Genomic DNA, 26,477 nt, shown 5'->3' with positions numbered 1-26,477 from the left:
AGGGTGTTGAGTATGTGGTGGCTGATCACCTTTCTAGGATAAAAACTGAAAAAAAAAGATGATGAAATTGTGCCAATTGATGAGTTTTTCATGAATGAGCAGTTGTATGTGTTGAAATCTGCACTTCCATGGTTTGCTGATATTGTGAATTTCTTGTCTTGTGGTGTCTTGCCACCTGATTTATCTTGGCAGCAAAAGAAAAGATTCTTGCATGATGTTAAATTTTATTCTTGGGAAGAACCTCTTTTGTTTAGAAGATGTAATGATGGAATAATTAGGAGATGTATACCAGAGGAAGAAATAAATGATGTTATTTACCATTGTCATTCCTCTGAATATGGTGGTCATTTTAGTGTCTCAAAAACTATTGAAAAGGTCTTGACATCAGGTTTCTATTGGCCTAATATGTTTAAACATGTGAGAGATTTTGTAAGCAAGTGTGATAGGTGCCAAAGGATAGGCAACATTTCCAAAAGAGATGAGATGCCCCAACAATCCATATTAGAAGTTGAATTGTTTGATGTGTGGGGAATTGATTTCATGGGACCATTTCCATCTTATTATGGGAATAAATATATCTTGGTAGGGGTAGACTATGTATCTAAATGGGTAGAAGCTATTGCTACACCTACTAATGATGCCAAAGTTGTGGTGAAATTTCTGAAAAAATTTGTTTTGACTAGGTTTGGTGCCCCACGTGCCATAATCAGTGATGGTGGTAGCCATTTTTGCAACCACCAATTTGAAAAATTGATGAGAAAATATGGGGTAAAGCATAGGATTGCCACACCCTATCACCCTCAAACAAATGGCCAAGTAGAAATCACAAATAGAGAAATCAAGCAAATCTTGGAGAAAACTATCAATAAGTCCATAAAAAATTGGTCCCTTAAATTAGATGACACTCTTTGGGCATATAGAACAGCTTTTAAAACCCCCATAGGAACTACACCTTATAGGTTAGTTTTTGGGAAATCATGCCATTTGCCCGTAGAGTTAGAACATAAAGCTTATTGGGCCATTAGAGCAATCAATTTTGATTTACAAGCTGCTGGACATAAAAGACTTTTGCAACTTGATGAATTAGAAGAATTGAGACTTGATGCTTATGAAAATGCTAGGATCTATAAAGACAGAACTAAAAAATGGCATGATAAGCATATCAAGAAAAAGGACTTTAAAGAAGGAGATTTGGTTTTCTTATTCAATTCAAGGTTGAAATTTTTTCCAGGAAAATTAAAATCAAGGTGGTCCGATCCATTCAAAATTGTGAAAGTTTTACCTCATGGTGCTGTGGAAATTTTTTGGTGAAAAATCGGGTAATTTCAAGGTAAATGGACAAAGATTGAGGCACTATTCAGTTGGTGAGCCAATTGAGAAGATAGCAACTTGCTATCTCTCTCATTCTCCATAAAATCTTGAGTGAGTATGGTCAAGCTAAAGACCTAAACTTAGCATTTTTGTGCATAACTCATAATTTTTTATTGATTCTTTATTTCTTTCATATATTTGTTTTAAGCTTTTCTATACTCCTTATTCAGAGTTTAACATTGTTCTAATTTCCTTGTGCAGATGGGATACAATTCATTGCAAGCAAATGAGCATAAAAAAATTTTGTTTTTGTGTTAGCTTTAAATTTTAGCTTTAAAATTTTTAGTTTTAAATTTGTTCACTTATAATTTTCATCTCTCTTTTGTTGAGTATTTGCTGGTTCATATTGCTGGATTCATTGCCCTTTTGGTTAATTTTAAGAGAAAATTTTTCCAAATTTTGACATCTTGGTTTAACAAGAAAATTATTTGAATGTGGATGTGTGAATTGGTGCTTTGAAAAATTATTTTTTATGAGTATTTGATGAACATAACAAGTTGAACAATTAGAATTCATGTTATGAAGGTTTAATCATTTGAAATCTAATTTGTTTCAATTTTTTAGGTGCTATGAAATTTGGTCAAATTTGGGCAGCAGATTGCACAACCTGCGACATAACCGGGTTTGCTTGTGTCACCGCTTATGTTCGCTGGGCACATTTTTGGGCAGATTGTTGCACAACCTGCGACATAACCGGTTTTGCTTGTGTCACCGCTTATGTTCGCTGGGCACAATTTTGGGCAGATTGTTGCACAACTTCCGACACAACCCCCCTATCCTTATGTTCTAACTTGTGTCGCCTGTTTGTTTTGCAGGATAAAAACTTCCTTCACCAGAATGGGTCAGCAGCTACCCCAAGCCCAAGCCCAAAAGCCCACTAACCCATTTTGATATGAAAAAAAAAAAAAAAATTCATGTCTTTAATGTCGTTGCTTAATTAATTAGTATTTTGAACTTATTTAGTTAATATTTTGGTTGTGTTGTTTTTCTTTTACTTGAACCATTTACTTATTCAGTTTTTTTTTTTTTTTTAGTTCCTCATAAAGTACATTTTTCTTTTATATCTTTAGTCCATTGCTCACTTGCTTTGATTTGCTACTTCGGATTTACACTTGATGGCTATATTTTTGAGCTTAACCTCTTTATTCCAACTTTTTGAGTTTAATTGATTTAATGGATTCCATTGCACTGTTTCTTTTGCAATGAGTGCAGCAGCTGTCCAAATTTTACTTAATTAAATTGGCTGCACTTCAATGAGGTAACACTTCTTATCTCAGCTTGTGTCACTTTCAACACAAGTTGTGCTATCGCTTATGCAACAGGGTAATAATTCTTTATGCACATATGAGCCACCCATTTTCTGCACATATAGCCAAATTATCCCATTCCTTGCACTCTTTTAACATTGAGGACAATGTTCATTCTGAGTATGGGGGAGAGGGTAAATTTTTTGCAAAAATTATTTTTCCTTTTCATTTGCATATAGTGACATACTCATTCATTACTTCATACTTGTACATATTCACATACATACACTTGCATATAGCCTCATATACTTAGTTACGCATACTTAGTTGCATATAGGTTGACTTGACATTTACACTCATGCATTTCATTCATTCATTTAAAATTTTTGGATTTTTAAACCAGTCTTTGGATTCCATAAGCCACTTATTCAAGCAATCCAACTTGCCTTTAGATGGTTAGTGGAATGAAAGTTCCAGCTGGGTACAAAGTCTTAAGCATTATTCTTTCTCTTACTTAATAGCTGAAAATTAATATATCAATCTAGGTATGCAGTGCTAGTTAGTTATTTTGAGTTTTGAGTGTCTGGATAAGCCTTTAAGGAAGAAAATGGTCATTGTCGTCTCACCATTCCTAGAACAAGCATTTTAGATCTTTCAAAGCGAAATTTTTAACTTGCATTTGATAAGAATATGATTTAGGCATTCCTTCATATTTTAAACCTCACATTTAGCCTTAACCTACCTTAATTTCATTTCAACCCTTGCAAACCCCCTTGAACCTTAATTCCCTATTTTCTTTGGAACCCAAATCATTTACCTAGCCATAAAACCTAAACACTACCACCTATTTATGAGAATAATATTTTAGCAATTAAGTGCATAAAAAAATAAAATAAATAATGATATATATAAAAAAAAAACTTGGAGGATTGAAACATCTTGAATAGTGCTAGAGTAATTGTGAAAAGTTGATAAAAAAAATAAAAAAAAAAGGTCACTAAAATATCCCAAAGGTAATTTTGGGTGTGACATGAAATAGGGACAAGTACACAATAAAATATAAAAATAAAATAAAATAAAAAAATATATTATAAAAGTAGTCCCTTTATTGTATTAGCACTTAAGATTCATTGTGAATTTCTTTCCTCTTGATAAAAAAATTACTATTAAAAAAAAAAAAAGAAAAAAAATGGATGCACTTTGAGTTTCATGGTTAATATTATTCTCATATTTTGTTTACCTTATTCCCTTTCTTTGTTAACCACAATCTTACCCTATTTGACCCCATTACAACCCTTAAAAAGACCTAATGATTCTTTGAAAAATGCTTGTTACATTAGTAGAGTTAGATCTTTTATGCTTGCATATGGGTTTGGCAATATAATCTTCCATACATTACTCACCATCTATTTGAGACACATTGGCTATCTATTTCATTTAGGTTTGTTTTGGCACAATTGACTCTTGTAGCTGGTTGGTATTTGTTGCTTGGGTTGATTGGTTAATTCTTAGCTATTCTGTAATTGTTGAGAGTGCTTGCTTCATTCTTTGTGCTTTTGCTGGTGGGAACTTGGAATGTTGGTGGCTAGAGGTAAGTTGGTGGTTTGGATTAGTGATTTTTGTGTTTTCAAAGACTGATTCTATTCCCTTCCAAATGAGTTTTAATGAAATTTTGCTTGAGGACAAGCAAGAGTTTGAGTATGGGGGAATTTGATGCATGCATTTTATATCATCATTTAGATGTAATTTTTGCACATAATTTACCTTTGTTCATAGCCATTATTATAGATATTAGTATATATTTAGTCAATTTTGCAAATTTTCACTTTTCTTAGTTTAATTTTTGGAATTTATTTGTTTTGTAGGGTAAATTTGGAGAAATTTGATGTATTTTGATCAGAGTAGCCATTTGGAGGAGATTAAAGTCGAATTGCAAAAATTTTGAAGTTGAGTAAAAAATGGCCGAGAGCGACACAACCTGCAGCACAACCGAATTAGCTTATGTCGCAGGTTGTGTCGATCGTCAGATATTCAGGCCGAGAGCTACACAACCCGCGACACAACCCACGACACAACTGACTCGGCTTATGTCATTTTTACTGGAAATGGTTGACGTGGCATTTCCGTTACTCTGGCTTTTTACCTCACTTTCTCTGGAACCTTCCCCCTTTTTACCCATTCTAGAGCAGGCCCCTCACCTATATAAAGTCTCATTTATCATTTTCTTTCCATAGAGAGCAAGGGAGGCATTTTTGGAAGGATAAAAAGAGAGAAAGAGAGGAGCCTGCTCGCATTTTTCCAAAGCAGCAAAGAAGGATCACGTTTATGCACTTTTCTGCAGCAGATCCTTCTTCATTTTTCTGGGTTTTTCTACCTCTTAGCTTACATTTCCATTATTTCTTCATTTATACATTTGGGTTTGTCTTAAAACTATGAATAGTGAGTAGTTGATTGAGATTCTAGAGATGGGTTTGTAAATATTGATTTGTATTGTGGTTTTGAACTGATTTAGCCATTTAAATGGGATTTGTTACATTTTGATTTATTGCTTGTGAGCTTGTTGCCTTGCTTGATGAATGGGCCCTCATTAAGTTAAGCTTTAATCCTTAATAGATGGACTGAAAAGTGAATATTAGGGATAGATAATCTTGCAATAAACTTTATTTTCTTGGTGTTAGAGATAAGCTAAGAGGATTAAGGGGAACTTTCCAAAAATCAATTAGAGCTTTAAATGGGTTTTTGTTAGGTTTGAAATACCGTGAAAACAGGGTTTGATTTAATGAAAACCAACTTTGAAATGCTTGAAAAAGGTTTCAAAAATTTAAGAATTGATTTCCCTCAAAATTGCAATTCTCATGTGTTTGGCTAAATTAGGGATAAACCACATGCAAACAATATTGAAAAATCCAATCTCTAGAATCACTTTATTTTTTATTGAATTTAGATTTAATTCCTCTCAAATTTCATAAATAGAAATTTCAAATTAATTTTTGGTAATCTAGTTTAATTAATTTTAGTTAATTGTTTGATTTAGTTTTAATTCCTCAAATACCAATTTTAATTCCAAATTTCATTTTACATCTTTAATTTTTGTCATTCTAATTAGCTTATACTTTTATTTCCAATTTAAGCACAATTCCCTGTGGGATCGATATCATTTTTTTTAAAACTATACTACTGTGGCCCATGCACTTGCGGACAACATCATATCAGAGTCTCATGCCATATGACAAACTTGATAGGCACTTATACATGATAAGTAGGTCGAACCAGTGACACTTATGACAAGCACATGGAGTTTACTCTTGTCAATGTATTGTCATAAATCATATCGGTGCATATAATCTTTAGACCTGAGATAGCACAGTTATCTTATATATAGGTGGTTTGAGTTTGATACTGCTTTCATACTTGTACTGTGTATGGGTATATAGGCATGTGTTGGCTCCTACTAGTTATATATGGAGGAAGGTGTTGATCAAGATGGAATCTGTTCCTCTAAGTAAATAGGGATAAAATTCTATGTTCATTTAATTGTTCTTGATGTTTCAAGTTCCTGGCCAGGACAGATAGATTTAATCAGAAAAGAGTTTCTGATAAGAAAATCTTTTTAATCAAGAACTGGAATTAAAAGAGAATATAATATTCATAACAAATGTAGTTTAACATAAACCATGACTCCAGCTTGAGTTGGGATTTTATAACAGAGAGATTCTAGTGCATGGTAACATACAATTATAGGTTCATTTAAGGTAAACCTTATTACTAATTGAGTGGCCATAGCATACTATGCTAGGTGTTAACCATGGTCTATGAGATGCATAAAATGGTTTAAAGAAATCATTTATGGTAAGAAAGAGTTCTGATAATATTAAGAGTTGATATCATGTCTCATTGTTAATTAGTGATGAGCCTAGTAAGTCACACACATACACAAGTAATCATCAACTTAAAAATGATTTAATTAATTAATTAAAGAGTTTAATTGATTAATTAAATAGGTTTGGTTTGCAATTAGATTGCAAAGTCCCTAGCATGGCTTGAAATCAAATCTAGATTATTGGATGTATAGTATAAGTTAAATTTATATTTAAAGTGTTTAAATATAAATTTAATTAATAAAAAATTAATTAATATAGATTAATTAATTAATTTATATTTGATATAAATTGATTAGAAGAAGAGAAATAATTATTTTGAGTTGAGAACTCAAAATTAGGACACAGGGATATTTTGGTCATTTCACAGGGTGACATGTGGCACCATGGGGATGGTGACACATGGCATTACACATAAGCTTGCCAAATGTCTTTTAATCATGTAAGATGATTAAAATTAAGATTAAATATAAGTTTGATACTTGGCACAATGTGATTGGATCAATTAAACCTAGAGCTAATCAAAAGGTGATATGTGGCAAGGGTTTTAAGTGGTGACCTAGCTATATAAGTGTTGCTATGAAAAGAAAAATAATATAAGCTGCTACCTCCTCTTTGTGCCGCCACCCTTGAAGCCCTCATTCTCTCTTCTTCTTCATCTCTCATCAATTCCAAGAGTAGCAAACAATCTCTTGAATTAAAAATACTAAAAATTATTTCTAGTGTCCTGTTTACATCTTTAATATCTTAAAAGGCAAAACTTGATTTTCTAATTAATAGAAAAAGCTTTAGAAGCTGTTTAAGGGCTGCCATAGGTGAACTTAGTGTGGACCAGCTAGAGGAACAACATCTGGTGTCCTGAATACGCATCCCAAAGGCACAAATACGTTGCAATGCATCAAGAGGTTAGTATATTTGTTCTTGATCTAATCTAGGGTTCTAAAATTAATCTGATTAATTTTAAAATCTTAAATGGAAAATACAGATCCAAAAATATATTAAAAGAGTTTTAATATGTTGTTTATCATTGAAATCAAATAGATAAAAATAAATCTTGCATGATGCATGTGACCCTAGGTAAAAAATTTTTAATTCAATGGTATAAACTTGTGTTTTTCATGCTTCCGCTCCTTCAAATGGTATCAGAGCCATTATATTTGCCATTTAGATTATTTATTATATAATTTAATTGTGTGTTTTGATCATGAGATGATTTATCCATTGCTGGTTGCAATAGATGTGTGGCGGCATGCTTGATGAACTCCAACATGGTGCGCATGGTTTGGGAAGATCATGGTGCGCATGGTTGTTATTAAATTCTACAATTGTTGCATTATCTAAAAGCTCATCCTATGTCTAATTAAATTGTTTAATTAGAGTTTTGATCACACAATTAAATTTTGATTCAAATTAGAATTTTAAAAATTGTTTGAATGTGATTTAAATCTGAATTTTAAAAGTTGTTTGAATGTGATTCAAATCTAAATTTTTAAAATTATTTAAATCATATTCAAATCTGAATTTTTAAAATTATTTGAATCATATTCAAATTTAAATTTTTAAAAATTGTTTGAATGTGATTCAAATCTGAAATTTTAAGGTTGTTTGAATGTGATTCAAATCTGAATTTTTAAATTTGTTTGAATCATATTCAAATCTGAATTTTTAAGTTGAATATGAGATATTCAATTTAATTTAAGTATGTATGTTTTTATTTAATTGTTAAATAGTGATATGCATGATGGATGATTATAGACTATAAAAGACCAATATGATTGGATTTATTTCTTTTATGTTTCTTTAGGATTGTAAATTAATTAATTTATTTTAATTTATTTTGGACATATATTATTAAGGTTGTAATAATTTTGGGTTGTAATTTCATTTATCTAAGTTCTTGTAAATTCGCCTTGGTATGCCAAGGATTACTATATAATAATGGATTGCAAAAAGATCAAGGAGGTCAAGAGCATTGGTGGGACCAGTGGGAGGAATTCAATATCAAGTGTTGATTATGTACTCCTTCAGCAACTCTTGTAATATGAATGAATGAAATGCACCTAAAAATGCCCTGATTCAATTCTTGGTGGCTCAGAATTGAATCTCTTAGAAAGTCCATGATCATACCATAGTTATTTATTATCCATGAATGCATGAGATGTATGTGAACGTATGCAGTATGTGATATATGCATGCTAAATGGATAATGTGTAAAGTGAGACCTTAATAGTAATTAGGATGACCATAAAATCTTCCAAACAAATGATTAAGTTGGAAATACTATAATTAAAGTAATTATAACATGGGTCCTCTATTGGGGCAATTATTTTAAGAAATTTTAAATAGTTGCATATGATGCAATTAATTTAAGATATATTCTTAAGAATAATTGTTAAGCATGAGATGTTGTAAATATGTAAATAGTTTGGTGGCCAATATTGGATGTACCTGAGGACATTAAAATTATTTGCATAATTATTGGCTCAATGGGATCAACTTAACTAATGTAAGATAAGTCAATAATGGATGTACATGAGATTTTGAGCAATAGGGGCTAGGTAAAGGATTGAACCTCATATGAAATGTGATGGGTAAGGAGTTACTCACTTATAGTTTATTGTAATTCCAATAATGGATGTACCTGAGGATGATCAATAGAATTATAAGAACTCAATCACCCACTAGAAATCCATTCAACTAAAATTTCTGTTTTCTACTTTGGAAGTGTAGGATTCGCTAAGTTAGTGGAAGGACTAATTTGATTAAAAGACCATAATCATTTTAGTTAATTATATGATACATTTACTAATAAATCTAGTTATTTTCTATAATTAATTTTCTGATAATAATGAGCACAAAACTACCACCACCATCCAATATCCTTGCAAGCATACTTGATCGCAATAGGTTGATAGGACCTAATCTCTCTGATTGGCTAAAAAATTTGAAACTTGTCTTGAACCTTGAACATATAGGATATGTTCTAGACTCAAATTTTCTAGACTCAAATTTTCCTGGTCCCTTACCTCCAGAGGCCACCCAAGAGGAACATGAAACTTTGGACAAGTGGAAGGAGCATGATATGAGAGCTAAGTGTTACATGTTTGCTTCTATGAGTAATGAGTTACAGAAGCAGCATGAGAACATGCAGAGTGCGAGTGAGATCCTCCTTCACCTACAAGAGTTATATGATGAGCATAGCAGGAATGCTAGGTATGAGATATCTAGACAACTGTTCCGCATGAAGATGTCTGAGGGATAGAATGTTGGGGATCATGTCCACAAGATGATTCGGCTAATTGAGCAGCTAGAACATCTTGACTTCAACATGGATTTTCAACTACAGACGGATTTGATCCTTCAGTCCCTTCCTGAGTCTTTTGGGAATTTTGTGACAAATTTCCATATGACTAAACAGGAATGCACCTTGACTGGTTTACTCAACATGATGCTTATTGCCCAAAAGAATATGTCGGGCAATAAAGGAAAAGAGGTAGCTTTGATTGCATCTTCTTTTACTGGAAAGTTCAACAAGAAGAAGGGCAATAAGAAAAAGAAACCTCAGATTCCTGGTCCTTTCAAGAAAATAGCTAAACAAAAAGGGAAGACTAAAGCTGATGGAGGTAAAGAAAAGTGTTTCTACTACTAGAAGGATGGGCATTGGAAAAGAAACTGCCCAGAGTATCTTGCTTCTCTGAAGGACAAGAAGGATAAACCTTCGGAAGGTATGTCCATATCTTGTTATTTAGATTTTGATGATACTCATAGTTCATCTATAGCTTGGGTTTTAGATACTGGTGCCAATTTTCACATTTCTCATGATATGCAGGAACTAGCAAATAGTAGCAGCTTGCATTCTCAAGATGTTAGAGTCCGGATTGGCAATGGCTCAACTGTTGAAGCTTTAGCCATAGGATCTAAATCTTTTGTTATGTTTGGACATGTTTTGTGTTTAGATAATATTTTATATGTACCTGATGCTTTTATGAACATCATTTCTATATCTAGTTTGACTAAAAATGGCTATGAATTTTAGTTCACAGATGATGTTTGCAATATTTATTTTGGAAATGAATATATTAGTTCGGGTTATATGAATGATGGTCTTTATTATTTGGATAATAATGACAAACACAAAATGAATGCAAGTGATCTAAATGAATGCAATGCCATGGTGAAAACCAACTCAAGTTCAAAATATATTTGACACTTAAGGTTATGTCATGTTGCAGAAGATAGGATTGCAAAATTGAAGAAAATGGAGATTCTATCCTCATTGGGCTCTGAGCCTACTCCAACTTGTGAATCTTGCCTTCAAGGTAAAATGACTAGATCACCCTTTGTTGGACAAGGGCTAAGGGCTAAAAATATTTTGGAGCTAATACATGGTGATGTAAGTGGTCCATTTAAGGAAATGTCTAGAGGCGGTTTTCATTATTTTATTACCTTTACTGATGATAAATCAATGTTTGGGTATTTGTATTTGATGAAATACAAACATAAATCCTTTGAAAAGTTCAAACAATTTAAATCTGAAGTAGAAAATCAAACAGGAAAGAGTATTAAAGCTCTTCGATCAGATCGTGGAGATGAATATTTGAGTACTGAATTTGATGAATACTTGAAAGAGCATAGCATTTTTTCCCAGCTGACTCCTCTAGGAACACTACAGCTGAATGGTGTATCTGAAAGGAAAAATCGTACCCTATTGGATATGGTACGTAGTATGATGAGCTATACTAATATGCCAATCTCCTTTTGGGGATTTATATTAGAATCAGTTTTGTATATTCTGAATAGGATTCCATCAAAATCAGTTTTTTCCATACCTTATGAGATATAGCATGGAAGAAAACCAAGTCTTAAGCATGTTAAGATTTGGGATTGTCCAGCTTATATCAGAAAGCTGAACACTAAAAATTAAAAACCAAATCAGAAAAGGGTCGATTTGTTGGATATCCAAAAGATAGTTTTGGATATTATTTTTATTTGCCTACTTCACAAAAGGTTGTGATAAGTAGAGATGCCACATTTCTTGAACAACAGTTTGTTCAAGAAGGAGGCAAAGGGAGGCAAATAGAGTTAGAATTAGAGAATTCTGACCAACCAACAGATCACATAGATATAGATCCATCTAGTCAACCTACACCCGTTGATGAAACATCTACAGTTGTTCCTCGTAGAACAACCAGGGTATCTCACCCACCAGTGAGATATGGTTTCCTTCATGAAGAAGAATAAGAGTTGTCTACTCATGAAGAAGTAGATCATGGAGATGATCCACTTACCTATAAAGAAGCTATATCAGATATAGACTCTTCAAAATGAATTGATGCTATGAAATCCAAAATTGATTCTATGTATAAGAATCAAGTTTGGGATCTTGTTGACCCACCTGAAGGTATCGTACCTATAAGGAACAAATGGGTTTTCAAGAAGAAAAATTGGTTCTGATGGAAAGGTAGAGACCTATAAGGCAAGGCTAGTAGCGAAAGGGTTTCACCAAAGGCAAGGAATCGACTATGAGGAAACTTTCTCGCCTGTTTCCATGCTTAAATCAATTAGGATTCTATTAGCAATAGTTGCATACTATGATTATGAGATTTGGCAAATGGATGTTAAAATAGTTTTTCTCAATGGATACATTGAAGAAAACATTTTCATGGAATAACTTAGGGGTTTTGAATCCCAAGATGGTTCCAAGGTATGCAAGCTAAAGCGATCCATTTATGGGTTGAAGCAAGCTTTGAGGAGTTAGAATATCCATTTTGATAAAGCCATTAAGTCATTTGGTTTTATCAAAAAAGAGGATGAGCCATGTGTATATAAGAAGGTTAGTGACAGTGCTATCACTTTCCTTGTCTCATATGTGGATGATATACTGTTGATGGGTAATAACACAGGTATGTTGACAACTGTAAAGGTATGGTTGTCAAATACATTCTCCATAAAAGACTTAGAGGAGGCAACCTATATTCTTGAAATTCGCATCTATAGAGATAGAGGGAAAAGAATAATTGGTTTGTCCCAAAGTCTATACTTGGAAAAGGTGTTAAAGAAGTTTAACATGCTTGATTCCAAGAGAGAATTATTGCCAGTGAGACATGGTATCCACCTTTCTAAAGAGATGTCTCCAAAGACACCTGAAGAAGAGATAAAATGGCCAGGATTCCATATGCTTCAGCTATTGGAAGTTTAATATATGCAATGTTGTGTACTAGGCCGAATATCGCATATGCTGTTAGTTTAACTAGCAGATATCAATCCAATCCAGGTTTGGAACACTTGATAGCTATCAAGAATATCCTTAAGTACTTGAAAAGAACTAAGGATTTATTCTTGATTTATGGAGGTGGAGAATTGCAATTGGATGGTTATACAATTAGTAGTATGCCCTAGAGTATATCATTTAGTATGTATCTTGTACATGTTTTATTAATAAAAGGCGTTTCCACTTTTCCGTTTACATAATATATTTATATATAATAGAAAAGGTCCATTGATATTTTGTTAGAAATTCTATTCTTAAGTTGTTAAGAATATGAGTGACAGTATTTCTAGTACAAAGTATCATAAATAAGTTCACAATCGAGGATACTTCATAATAAGGACATGACTTATCCAGAAAGATTGTATTCATGTTTGTTCCCAAGTTATTTATATGAGATATAAATAAGATAGAATAGTGAGTCTCATGCCATATAACAAATATGATAGGCACTTATACATGATAAGTAGGCCGAATCAGTGACACTTATGACAAGCACATGGAGTTTACTCTTGTCAATACATTGTCATAAATCATATCAGTGCATATAATCTTTAGACCTGAGATAGCACAGTTATCTTGTATATAGGTGGTTTGAGTTTGATACTGCTTTCATACTTGTACTGTGTATGGGTATATGGGCATGTATTGGCTCCTGCTAGTTATATATGGAGGTAGGTGTTGATCAAGATGGAATCTGTTCCTCTAAGTAAATAGAGATAAAATCTTATGTTCATTTAATTGTTCTTGATGTTTCAAGTTCCTGGCCATGACAGATAGATTTAATCAGAAAAAGAGTTTCTGATGAGAAAATGTTTTTAATCAAGAACTGGAATTAAAAGAGAACATAATATTCATAGCAAATGGAGTTTGACATAAACCATGACTCCAGCTTGAGTTGGGATTTTGTAACAGAGAGATTCTAGTGCATGGTAACATATGATTATAGGTTCATTTAAGGTAAACCTTATTACTAATTGGGTATCCATGGCATGCTATGCTAGGTGTTAACCATGGTCTATGAGGTGCATAAAATGATTTAGAGAAATCATTTATGGTAAGAAAGAGTTCTGATGATATTAAGAGTTGATATCATGTCTCATTGCCAATTAGTGATGAGCCTAGTAAGTCACACACATACACAAGTTATCACCTATTTAAATATGATTTAATTAATTAATTAAAGAGTTTAATTTATTAATTAAATAGGTTTGGTTTGCAATTAGATTGCAAAGTCCCTAGCATGACTTGAAACCAAATCTAGATTATTGGATGTATAGTATAAGTTAAATTTATATTTAAAGTGTTTAAATATGAATTTAATTAATGAGAAATTAATTAATAGAGATTAATTAATTAATTTATATTTGATATAAATTAATTAGAAGAAGAGAAATAATTATTTTGGGTTAAGAACTCAAAATTAAGACACAGGGGTATTTTGGTCATTTCGCAGTGTGACACGTGGCACCATGAGATGGTGACACGTGGCATTACACATAAGCTTGCCAAATATCTTTTAATCATATAAGATGATTAAAATTAAGATTAAATATAGGTTTAACACTTGGCACAATGTGATTGGGTCACTTAAGCCTAGAGCTAATCAAAAGGTGACATGTGGGAAGGGTTTAATGTGTTAACCTAGCTATATAAGTGTTGTTATGAGAAAAATAAAAGACAACCAGCAGCCACGCTCCTTTGTTACGCCATTTTGAAGCTCTCCCTCTCTTCCTTCATCTCTCATCAATTCAAAGAGATTAGCCATCAATCTCTTGAATTAAAAATACTAGAAATTATTTCTAGTGTCCTGTTTACATATCTAATCTCTTAAAAGGCAGAACTTGAATTTCTAATTGATAGAAAAAGCTTTAGAAGCTGTTCAAGGGCTGTCATAGGTGTTCTTGGTGTGGACAAGCTAGAGGGACAACATTTGGTGTCCTGAAGATGAATCTCAAAGGCGCAAATACATTACAGTGCATCAAGAGGTTAGTGTAATCATTCTTGATTTAATCTAGGGTTCTAAAATTAATCTGATTAATTTTAAAATCTTAAATGGCAAATACAGATCCAAAAATATGTTAAAAGAGTTTTAATATGTTGTTTATCATTGAAATCAAATAGATAAAAATAAATCTTGCATGATGCATGTGACCCTAGGTGAAAATTTTGAATTCAATGACATAAACTTGTGTTTTTTCACGCTTCCGCTCCTTCATATACTAATTTTGATTTCCAATCAGATATCGATGATAGAAAGTCTACCTCTGGGTATGTCTTCATTTGTAATAGAGGTGCAGTCAGTTGGAAGAGTTCCAAACAGAGTACGACTACAGATTCCACTATCAAGGCTGAGTATATTGCTGCATCAGATGCTGCAAAGGAAGCTGTTTGAATAAAGAAGTTCGTGACAGAACTTGCAGTAGTTCCTTCCATTGAGTCAGCAGTTCCACTATACTGTGACAATAATGGAGCAGTCATACAGGCTAAGAAACCTTGGTCTCACCAGAAATCCAAACACATAGAAAGGCGCTACTACATTATCAGAGAAATAGTTGGACGAGGCGATGTAGCCATGCAAAAAATAGTATCAGCTGAAAATCCAGCTGATCCATTCACTAAGCCTATGTCACAGACTCAGCTAGACCGACATCTTGAGAAGATGGGTCTAAGATATTGTAATGAATGGCTCTAGTGCTAGTGGGAGATTATTAGTAGTATGCCCTAGAGCATATCATTTAGTATGTATCTTGTACATGTTTTTATTAATAAAAGGCATTTTCACTTTTCTGTTTATATAATATATTTATGTGTAATAAAAAAGGTCCATTGATATTTTATTAGAAATTCTATTCTTAAGTTGTTAAGAATATGAGTGATAGTATTTCAGAATCGAGGATACTTCACAATAAGGACTTGACTTATCTAGAAAGATTGTATTCATGTTTATTCCCAAGTTATTTATATGAGATATAAATAAGATGGAATAGTGAGTCTCATGCCATATGACAAACATGATAGGCACTTATACATGATAAGTAGGTCGAACCAATGACACTTATGACAAGCACATGGAGTTTACTCTTGTCAATGAATGTATTGTCATAAATCATATCAGTGCATATAATCTTTAGACCTGAGATAGCACAGTTATCTTGTATATATGTGGTTTGAGTTTGATACTACTTTCATACTTGTACTGTGTATGGGTATATGGGCATGTGTTGGCTCTTACTAGTTATATATGGAGGTAGGTGTTGATCAAGATGGAATTTGTTCCTCTAAGTAAATAGGGATAAAATCTCATGTTCATTTAATTGTTCTTGATGTTTCAAGTTCCTGGCCAGGACAGATAGATTTAATTAGAAAAGAGTTTCTGATAAGAAAATCTTTTTAATCAAGAACTGGAATTAAAAGAGAGCATAATATTCATAGCAAATGGTGTTTGACATAAACCATGACTCCAGCTTGAGTTGGGATTTTGTAACAGAGAGATTCTAGTGCATGGTAACATATGATTATAGGTTCATTTAAGATAAACCTTATTACTAATTGAGTGGCCATGGCATGCTATGCTAAGTGTTAACCATGGTCAATGAGATGCATAAAATGGTTTAAAGAAATCATTTATGGTAAGAAAGAGTTCTGATAATATTAAGAGTTGATATTATGTCTCATTTCCAATTAGTGATAAGCCTAGTAAGTCACACACATACACAAGCAATCACCAACTTAAATATGATTTAATTAATTAATTAAAGAGTTTAATTGATTAATTAAATAGGTTTGGTTTACAATTAGATTGCAAAGTCCCTAGCATGGCTTGAAATCAAATCTAGATTATTGGATGTATAGTATAAGTTAAATTTATATTTAAGTGTTTAAATATGAATTTAATTAATGAGAAATTAATTAATAGAGATTAATTAATTAATTTATATTTGATATAAATTGATTAGAAGAAGATAAATAATTATTTTGGGTTGAGAATTCAAAATTAAGACATAGGAGTATTTTGATCATTTCACAGGGTGACATGTGTCACCATGGGGATGGTGACACATGGCACTACACATAAGCTTGCCAAATGTCTTTTAATCATGTAAGATGATTAAAATTAAGATTAAATATAGGTTTGACACTTGGCACAATGTGATTGGGTCAATTAAACCTAGAGTTAATCAAAAGGTGACATGTGGCAAGGGTTTTAAGTAGGGACCTAGCTATATAAGTGTTATTATGAAAAGAAAAATAATATAAGCTGCTGCCTCCTCTTTGTGCCGCCACCCTTGAAGCTCTCATTCTCCATTCTTCTTCATCTCTCATCAATTCCAAGAGATTAGCAAACAATCTCTTAAATTAAAAATACTAGAAATTATTTTTAGTGTCCTATTTACATCTTTAATCTCTTAAAAGGTAAAACTTGATTTTCTAATTAATAGAAAAAGCTTTAGAAGCTGTTCAAGGGCTGCCATAGGTGAATTTGGTGTGGACAAGTTAGAGGGACAACATCTGGTGTCCTGAAGACGCATCCTAAAGGCACAAATACGCTGCAGTGCATCAAGAGGTTAGTGTATTTGTTCTTGATCTAATCTAACGTTCTAAAATTAATCTGATTAATTTTAAAATCTTAAATAGCAAATACAGATCCAAAAACATATTAAAAGAGTTTTAATATGTTATTTATCATTGAAATCAAATAGATAAAAATAAATCTTGCATGATACATGTGACCCTAGGTGAAAATTTTTGAATTCAATGGTATAAACTTGTGTTTTTCATGCTTCCGCTCCTTCACATATATCAGATTGTTACAAGAAATTTGATAGATCTGTCAGAGCAAGAGCTGATCGATTATGACACTATGAATAATAATGGCTGCAATGGAGGAATCATGGATCATGCATTTGCCTACATAGCCTCCCATGGCGGACTCCACAAGGAAGAAGATTACCCATATATCATGAAAGAGGGCACTTATGGGATAAAGAAGGTAAAAAACTGAAGTCCATTTGTCCAAGAAAACCTCTATATATAAAAGGAAGGCCAATACTCATAAAGCATATTTTGTAAACAGGGCTTGTTCACAAGACTCTTTTGTGTTGTAGGAAGAATCAGACGTAGCAACCATTAATGGGTACGGGGACGTGCCCAAGTACAGTGAAGAAAGCTTATTGAAGGCACTTGCAAATAAGCCCCTCAGCGTGGCCATTCATGCTTCTGGTAGGCACTTCCAATTTTATAAGGGGGTAAGTGTATTATCTAATGATATTCTGAACATCATGCATATGCATTAGGGTTGTGCATAGTTTTTGGATATTTTGAATTGAATTTCAGAATTAAGTTAAATCAAATAAGAATGATTAAAAAAAATTAATAGTGAAATCAAATGTTAATTCTTGTTTAAATCTCCATAGAAAAAAAATATATAATTTTTTTTTTAAAATTAAGTTCAAACCAAACCGAATCATACTAAAGAATTAAAAATTAAATCAAATTTAAATCAAAATATTAAAAAATTGAATCGAAATAAACATTTAACCATATTTGATTCGATTTCAATTGTTAGTAAGAATCAACATCTAATTAACCATATTTGCTTCTGGTAGGGTGTTTTTGATGGTCTCTGTGGAACTCGGCTAAATCATGGAGTGGCAGCCGTTGGATATGGATCAAGCAAATGGATTGGATTACATCAGTGTTAAACATTCATGGGGACCTACATGGGGAGAAAATGGTTACGTAAGAATGAAGAGAAACACTGGCTGGCCTGCAGGATTATGTGGAATCAATAAAATGGCCTCTCATCCCATTAAAAATTAGTGATTGCAAGGCATTTGGTTTTCAGTTCCATGAGTAAAAGTTGTTACAATATATTAATAAGTTTCAAAAGTTAAACCATGTAGTGGCGTGCAAGATGTCTTCTACTTATTAATCAATAATTTGATGAACTTTTTTAATGTAATTTGGCAGTCATCCATCTCATTTTCGTTTTCAAAGTATTCTTCAAGCAACGATGGAGAATTAGCATATGTATCTTGTTGTTGTTATTTGCCCTAAGGAGTTAGTTCAGGTGGCAAAGGAGATTTATTCTACCTGAGGGGTCTCAGGTTTGAGTAGTATATTTACGTTCAATTAATTTTATTAGTGTTGGACGTTAATTGTTTATTTTTATATTTTTTTTTTTTTTAAGGGAGTGATTTAACCTTTGTTCCAATATTGATTCATATTGGTAATTATGGCTCGCATTGCTTTTTATAGAATAGTAAAGCAATCTTCATTCACACGTTATTGATTGAAATGTACCTCTCATTTTACGTAAATCTCTTTGCTTCAACGTTAATTAATTGAAATTGAATAAAGAATGCCTTTTTTCTTTTAAACTGTTGGCCCTCTCTATTAAATTTCAATTTTTCTAATATGTTGATATGTTATAACAGGCACACAAATTTAAGGGACATACACAATCGTACAATCACACAGTATAAGAAAAAAGAAGAAGAATAACACAGTATTTACGTGGTTTGACTATAAAGTCTGTATTCACAGGCAAGATAAGAGAAAAAATTTCACTATAATAAAAAAAGTAAGATATAATTACTCAAAACTTTCAAACCCTAACCTCAATATATTTTCCGAATATCTTATAATTTTACTATAAGGGTAGAATATTATAATATTTATACTGGTCTGTACTATGAGAGCGTTGCCTCCACACCTCTAAAGAGATCAGTGGTGGGCTTCGGACTCGGGCTCATGGCCCCTGCCCTCTACTACCACTATAGATTTTACTTTTTATTTTAATCAAGTCGCAGCGCGAAAACTTTCAAGTCGAATCACAATTTTAATTTATAAAAATATATCCAAAATTCAAGTCATGTAAAAATAGCATAATATAAACTTTAACGCTAGTTTAGAACGATGTAACCAATGTTTTTAATGAAAACTTTATGCATTTTTCTGAAGAAATTTATTATTATCTATTAATGCATGGATATGACTTTAATTTCAAATATTTTTTCGTTTTAATGTAACTTATTTTTTGCAAATTGGGTTTTTATTCAATGGTGTCAATGATAAATGGGTAATTTTATTATATTCAATAATTTAGAATGAAAATGATATTGTAAAATTTATTTTATAAAGTTTATATGCGTGTACTATGATGCATTTGGCTTCTAGAATTTAAGCTTAATTCCACACGATAAATTTAACCTAATTAATAATAATGGAAGACTTCTTTCTTCTTAAGAAGGGTTGGATTTTATTGGAGAGGAATAAGGATTATTTATGCTAAATGCACTAGATTGATATAAAGGAGTGCATTTGTAAAATCACTATCTGAAGCATAAAGTTTGTAAGATGTGTGGGTGACCCAATATCAAGACAAAGACTAACTTTGATAAGATTATATAAATCTTTATATTTAGCACTTTTTTCTTGTATCTAATTAATGTGCGATAATAAAATGTATCCCTGATGATGATGATGATATATATATATATATATATATATATATATATATATGTCAACTTGAATATATTAGCACAATTATATTAGACGTTACACATGATATGACAATATATATACTTGGATTCAAAGCCAGCTAAAAGAACTTGCCTTAAAGAATCGGTATTCAGCAAATATTCAAACAACTTTACTTGAAAGCAACACCTCAAACATGATCTATATAAGTTACTCCCTCCATCATCCATTCCTCCAATCTACTTTTCCCATTTTCATATATATCCAACCCAAAATGGCTCTTTCTTCATATTCTCTGATGCTCCTTCTTGCCTTCTCTGTTTCTTCTTTCTTTGCCTACTCGGGACATGCTCGCGATTTCTCAATCGTTGGCTATTCCCAAGAAGACTTGACATCCAATGACAAGCTCATTGATCTTTTCGAATCATGGATGTCAAAATTTGAAAAGGTTTATGAGAGTGTTGAAGAGAAGTTGCTAAGATTCGAAATTTTCAAAGATAACTTGCTTCATATTGATGAGACTAATAAGAAGGTTAAAAACTACTGGCTTGGACTCAATGAGTTTTCAGATTTGAGCCATGAGGAGTTCAAGAATAAGTATCTAGGATTGAAGCCTGACTTGTCTAAAAGAAGAGACTGTCCTGAGGAATTCACTTATAAGGATGTTGAGAATATTCCCAAGTCTGTGGATTGGAGAAGGAAAGGAGCTGTTACTAGTGTCAAGAACCAAGGTTCATGCGGTAAGCTCCTACTATCTCTATCTCTCACTGAATCAATGGTTGAATTGAGTAATTACTATTGAATGAAAATGGTGAATACTCACGTGCATGATGCAGGCAGTTGCTGGGCATTTTCAACAGTAGCCGCAGTAGAAGGCATAAATCAGATTGTTACTGGAAATTTGACATCTCTGTCAGAGCAAGAGCTGATCGATTGTGACACTACCTATAACAATGGATGCAACGGAGGGCTCATGGATTATGCATTTGCCTACATAGCTTCCAGTGGTGGACTCCACAAGGAGGAAGATTACCCATATATCATGGAAGAGGGCACTTGTGAGATGAGGAAGGTAAGAAATCGAAGCCCATCATTTGTCCAAGAAAACCTCAATATATAAATGGGAGCCAATTCAAATGGGCCCAAGACCCACCAAGCATATTTTCTAAACAGACCTTGTTCTCAAGACTCTTTTCTGTTGCAGGGAGAATCGGCGGTGGTAACTATTAGTGGGTACAAGGACGTGCCCCAGAACAGTGAAGAAAGCTTATTGAAGGCACTTGCAAATCAGCCCCTCAGCGTGGCCATTGAGGCCTCTGGTAGGGACTTCCAGTTTTATAGTGGGGTAAGTATTTTCCATTATCCAATGTAAATGCATAATGCATAGCCATTTTATAATGACAGAGTTGCATCACCATCTTATATATAGGGTGTTTTTGATGGTCACTGTGGAACTGAGCTAGATCACGGAGTGGCAGCCGTTGGATATGGATCAAGCAAAGGATTGGATTACATAACTGTTAAGAATTCATGGGGACCTAAATGGGGAGAAAAGGGTTACATAAGAATGAAGAGAAACACTGGCAAGCCTGCAGGAATATGTGGAATCTATAAAATGGCTTCTTATCCCACTAAAAAGAAGTGATTACAAGGCATTTGGTTTTCAATTCTATAATTTTACCATTTTCAGCTCCCATTCTTATGGATAAAACCAAGTAATGGCTTGATGTCTTCTGCTTATAAATCAATAATTTGCTGAACGTTTTGATATATTTCGTTTTCAATCTCAAAGTTACTTCGCATGTGTTACAATGAAGCATTAATCTTCTTGTTATTTAACTATATATAACTCGTATAAAACTATAAACCGAACCTTTCTAGGTTCTCAAATCATCAAGAACAGATAAGTATCCGAACCTTTCTACGTCCTCCATCTTGGAGGATGTAATAGGGTCATCAATAAGCACAATCCCCTTGACAATTTCAGAGTTTTCTGAGTATCTCTTATAGCTATGAAAATTTAAAGGGAAAAAAACTTATGAACTGAGAGGATCTTGGGTTATCAGAGTGGACATCAGGACCTAAGTGTTCATGATGAAATTAAGCAAGAAATGTTGATCATCAGATGATGCTCTGGCAGAGCCTTTAAAAGGAGTATTAGTCAACTTGAGGTCCATGCTTCAAGCTAAGCTTCTCTTCCAGCTAGAATGGTTTCTGAGCTGACTTGCACGGGGAAGTACATGAGCCATTATACATAAAAATTATAGACAAGCAACAAAATTAACAGCCATTGTAGCTAAAATTTTAATAATTTTTCCTCGTCATTTTTCACACCTGAAGTTTCTATTTGCTTCGAGACAGCACCCGTTAGAGATTGAAGAGATGAAATAAATGTAAAGGTCTAAGAATTGGGAATGTGTGTGCTCAGGCATTCCATAAAACACATAAAAAAAAAAAAAAAAAAGAATTCAATCGACTTCATTGCCCCATTTCTATCTACCAAGTCTTTGCTAAATGCAATCTCAATGGACTAGTTTATCCTTCATGCGATGGCAAACTAGCCAATAGCCTAGCCACCCCAACACCATCCACAAAGCTTTAAATCTCCATTCCCAAATTGCATTCCTGAATCTAGTAATCTAAAATTTCTATAATTAAAAGCACATTAGTGAAATAACAAAGGATAACCCTTGAAATTGAGAAAAATAGAAAGAAAGGGATAGAGAATTAACTGCATAGCATAATATAACCGTTTCAAACACTTGAAGCAATGGGTTGGCAACCCAATGCTGGTCTGCAGTGATGAATGTTCACAGCACACCACAGCTCTTATTGTGAGGGGCATTTAGGGTTTGGTGAGGTGAGAGCAATCTTAATTTGGAGTCATTGACGGTGTGAAAGTGTGAAGCAAGAAGCTGAAGCTGACGTCACAGCCTCAGCTTACAGTTTATACATGTATCTAAGAAATTTTCAGCAAAAGAACCTTGAAGGGTCCCACTCTAGAATTCCACTCATAAATTGAGGCGTAATCATTCCACGTACAAATTGGAGCCCAACAAAAAACAGTTAAAAAGCCACAAAAACATCTGGCAATCCTCCACATTTTCCTGGAAAATGTTTCCCATCCCTCCCGTTCTCTTCAATTAAATTCAGCTTGCTGGTGAAAACAACAAGAAATGGTTGTATTAATACACTGGGCCATAGATCTTGTCGGGTTTAACTTTGTAACTTTCGAAGTTGAACTTATCATAGGAAGTGTCTTTTCTCTCGATTTTATGGATCTTTAATTATTCAACAGTTATTGTCTCCGCGACTGAAAATTTGGGCTATGACTAGCTGCAACCAATTAAAAAAGAGTACTGGAAGATGAAGGGTATGACTATGACCAATCGAAATCGGGAGATGTGATGTGATTCTTGGGAAATGTACCCCGTAAATTCAAAGAGATCCCAGATTCCAATGTTTCTTCACCTTGATCCCAAACATCTGGAATCGAATCTTCCCTTTGTCTCTCTGCCAGCTCTCTTCTTCCCAACATCAACATTTGCTTCATCACCTTCTTAGATGCTACAGTAGGTCTCCCAATGCTTTCTACTATATCAGGTCACCATTTGGGTATCAATTCGGATAAATTTAAAATTAGAATCAGATTGAAATTTAAGGGTTCGAACCAAACAGAAATTCTCTCTTCATTGTTCATTAATGAGACCGAATTGAACAGTTTTGATTCAAATTAATAAAAATAGTCAAAATTTAAGAGATCCATAACTGTAACGGAGGGATTGTGCAGAACATACCTCCCCAGGTCTGAATCCAGAGTCTATTAGCCTCAAGAAAATAATAGTGAACTTGCGCTTTCCAAGGGCAATCCAAACTCTATTATTGGATTTGATAAAAGGGTTTCTACATCATCCTGATCAATAAAATTAAAAGAGAAAAAGAGAAAGAATCTATTATTGACTAAGCAAAAATCTCTATTTGAAAAAAATACAAACTTGCTCTATGGTTTAATTATTCTCGAGCATGTATATGTACAGTTGTTCTTGCTCTAATGCTCTTCCCTTTTCTTTTCTTTCTTTTCCGTTTTTCACAGACGGCAACGCAAATCTTTAACTACGGTACTTAATCATCATAACATAATAGGGAACAAGTGCCTCATGATGAAGCAAAGAATAACATAGGTATGCCAGATGGACAGTCATGATTCTCTCTTTAGACCATACCAACTGCAGCATTTGCCAACCCCACAGATCCTCCGAAGAAAAAAGTTTGTGTTTGACCCGTCAAACACAATCATTTCAAATGCTTGAGACTCGCATTGCTTTGTGCAGAGGGAACTCTTTTGTCTGTGAGTCTTGAATCTTGATTCTTGAAGCTTGAGCTCTATAATACATCAAGGGTTAAGCCCAACTCTCGATATTAACGGTTTTCTTGTTATCTGGTTTTGTTTCCCTTTGAAAAAGCAAAGAGAAGAAACCATGACCCAAAACCCACTTTACTGTTTATTCCATCTTTTTTCATGTCCCCCTCGGCTGTATATATGAGCCTGACATTCCCTGTCTGTTGCATTCATTCCCAACTCATCATTCCATTTGTAGCTTCCAATATCATTTATTCTTTTGTTTCTTGCACTTTTCTGCTCCCATCTCATCATCATCTGCAGATTGTTCTTTTGTTTTATAATCCATATCATCATCTCCAATCACTGTTCTTCATGGAGGTAGTTTTTTTTATTCCTTTAGTGCAGTGTTATATTAGTCTCAATCTAGCTACCATACTTATATATATGGATTTTAGAACTTCTAGCTTAGCTTATTGCCTTTAGTCAATTCAAATGACCTAATCACATCAATCAAGACTGCGTACAGAACCCATCAACTTCTCTAACTAGTTTTAGCCAATTGTCTTTACCCAATTCTCTCTTTATGCTCTGGCACTGATTTTCTTTCTTTATGAATTTTTAGTAATGCATGTAATACCATTTTGCAGAGTGTTGAATTGAAGGTGGAGATGGTGGGCATACATGAGAAAAGACTCAGGAAGTCTCTGTCAAAATTGAAAGGTCAGTATTCATATATATAAAAAATCTTTTCTATTAATTGGTGGAGTATCTAATGGCCCTTGTGTTCAATTACAGGAATAGAAAAGGTAGAAGTGGATGCTAATAGCCAGAAGGTGGTGGTTACAGGATATGCACATAGAAACAAAATACTTAAAGCCATAAGAAGAGGAGGTCTGAAAGCTGATTTCTGGTCTGCACAAAATGAACTTCTCAACGCCTATGCCTGCAGTACAAGCTATGGAAGCTTGAGATTCAACAACTTCAACTTCTTCTAAGAGCTCTTTTATTTTTTTTCTTTTTTCTCTTTAGGTGGGATGGTATACCAAGGTTGTGCTTTGTTTTGTGTTTTTTTTTCACATACTTTTATTTTTGGGGTTCCTGATTCTGTTTCTCCCTTCTCTTTTTCAAAGGAACTGTCTCATGATGATACATGCATAGAGACTGTATAAGAGTAAAATTTCTTCTTTTTATTTCATGTCCTTTTCATTGTAACATTTACTTTGCTAAATCCAAGAGAGAATCAGTTGGAATGAAGATCAAATTTTGTTCTGCCACTCTGTTCTTTTGATATCACTAAAGGTGCCATTCATTTTGTGTGAAGATAAAGACTTGAAAAGCAATTCCATACAAGTATTGTTGTTTAAGAACAAAAAAAAATCATTTTAAATATAACATTTAAATTATATCATTGTTGTTGAAAAGCAATGCCACACCGGTGGGCTGGGCTTCGTCCCACAGAGGTGCTTGCAAGGTCCGAGCCTTCGACCCTCGTCCTCCTTGTTCCTGGCCTCACCAGCTCTTCCTATCGTAATACAAATCATCAATTGGTGTATGAGTTGACACCACTTATCAGTTGATTCAAATGGGCATATCAATTATTTGTGAGAATCACCAGGCCTTCTAGTCTCTGATTGATTTCATTTTTATGCTATTTTCTGTGCCACCCCCTAAATTTTTTATATCATTGTTTACGAATTTTTTGGACAAAAATTTAAGTTCTTTTACTTCCTTGAGTATCCAGCAATTTTGATTATGGAAGAGAAGGGTGTTTGGATGGTGGTGAATCAAACAATATGTTGATTGTCTTTGTTCATTAGGTTTCCATAATAGCAAAGGGATCATTTGATTGTTTGTATTCGTGTAGGAAGAGCAATGGAAAATGTATC

The 26,477-nt window shown here is 33.4% G+C and overlaps 2 protein-coding genes and 1 pseudogene across 2 annotated transcripts; all 3 read left to right on the top strand.

Annotated features, from left to right (window-relative positions):
* LOC110669251 (cysteine protease XCP2-like) overlaps nucleotides 1-18,682 on the top strand; it is a 31,906-nt pseudogene extending 13,224 nt beyond the window's left edge.
* Nucleotides 18,683-20,487: 1,805 nt separating this feature from the next.
* Nucleotides 20,488-22,019, top strand: LOC110669211 (cysteine protease XCP2). Its single transcript, XM_021830738.2, has 4 exons — nucleotides 20,488-20,989; nucleotides 21,086-21,321; nucleotides 21,454-21,594; nucleotides 21,679-22,019. Exons 1-4 carry the CDS (start codon nucleotides 20,524-20,526, stop codon nucleotides 21,892-21,894), a joined length of 1,059 nt encoding a protein of 352 aa, XP_021686430.1. The 5' UTR covers nucleotides 20,488-20,523; the 3' UTR covers nucleotides 21,895-22,019.
* Nucleotides 22,020-24,517: 2,498 nt separating this feature from the next.
* On the top strand, nucleotides 24,518-25,865 carry LOC110669264 (heavy metal-associated isoprenylated plant protein 30). The gene is made up of 3 exons (XM_058130930.1): nucleotides 24,518-24,969; nucleotides 25,239-25,311; nucleotides 25,387-25,865. Exons 1-3 carry the CDS (start codon nucleotides 24,769-24,771, stop codon nucleotides 25,584-25,586), a joined length of 474 nt encoding a protein of 157 aa, XP_057986913.1. The 5' UTR covers nucleotides 24,518-24,768; the 3' UTR covers nucleotides 25,587-25,865.
* Nucleotides 25,866-26,477: the final 612 nt, after the last annotated feature.

This window comes from Hevea brasiliensis, chromosome 2, assembly GCF_030052815.1.
Source record: "Hevea brasiliensis isolate MT/VB/25A 57/8 chromosome 2, ASM3005281v1, whole genome shotgun sequence".
NCBI lineage: Eukaryota > Viridiplantae > Streptophyta > Magnoliopsida > Malpighiales > Euphorbiaceae > Hevea > Hevea brasiliensis.
This window is presented reverse-complemented; position numbering and strand designations above follow the sequence as displayed.

Excerpts from the sequence above, each read along its gene's own strand:
- LOC110669211 (XM_021830738.2), top strand. The coding sequence starts at position 20,524 with ATGGCTCTTTCTTCATATTCTCTGATGCTCCTTCTTGCCTTCTCTGTT. Across the intron at positions 20,990-21,085 it reads CAAGAACCAAGGTTCATGCG|GCAGTTGCTGGGCATTTTCA; the intron begins GTAAGCTCCTAC and ends TGCATGATGCAG. Across the intron at positions 21,322-21,453 it reads GCACTTGTGAGATGAGGAAG|GGAGAATCGGCGGTGGTAAC; the intron begins GTAAGAAATCGA and ends TTTCTGTTGCAG.
- LOC110669264 (XM_058130930.1), top strand. The coding sequence starts at position 24,769 with ATGTCCCCCTCGGCTGTATATATGAGCCTGACATTCCCTGTCTGTTGC. Across the intron at positions 24,970-25,238 it reads AATCACTGTTCTTCATGGAG|AGTGTTGAATTGAAGGTGGA; the intron begins GTAGTTTTTTTT and ends ACCATTTTGCAG. Across the intron at positions 25,312-25,386 it reads GTCTCTGTCAAAATTGAAAG|GAATAGAAAAGGTAGAAGTG; the intron begins GTCAGTATTCAT and ends GTTCAATTACAG.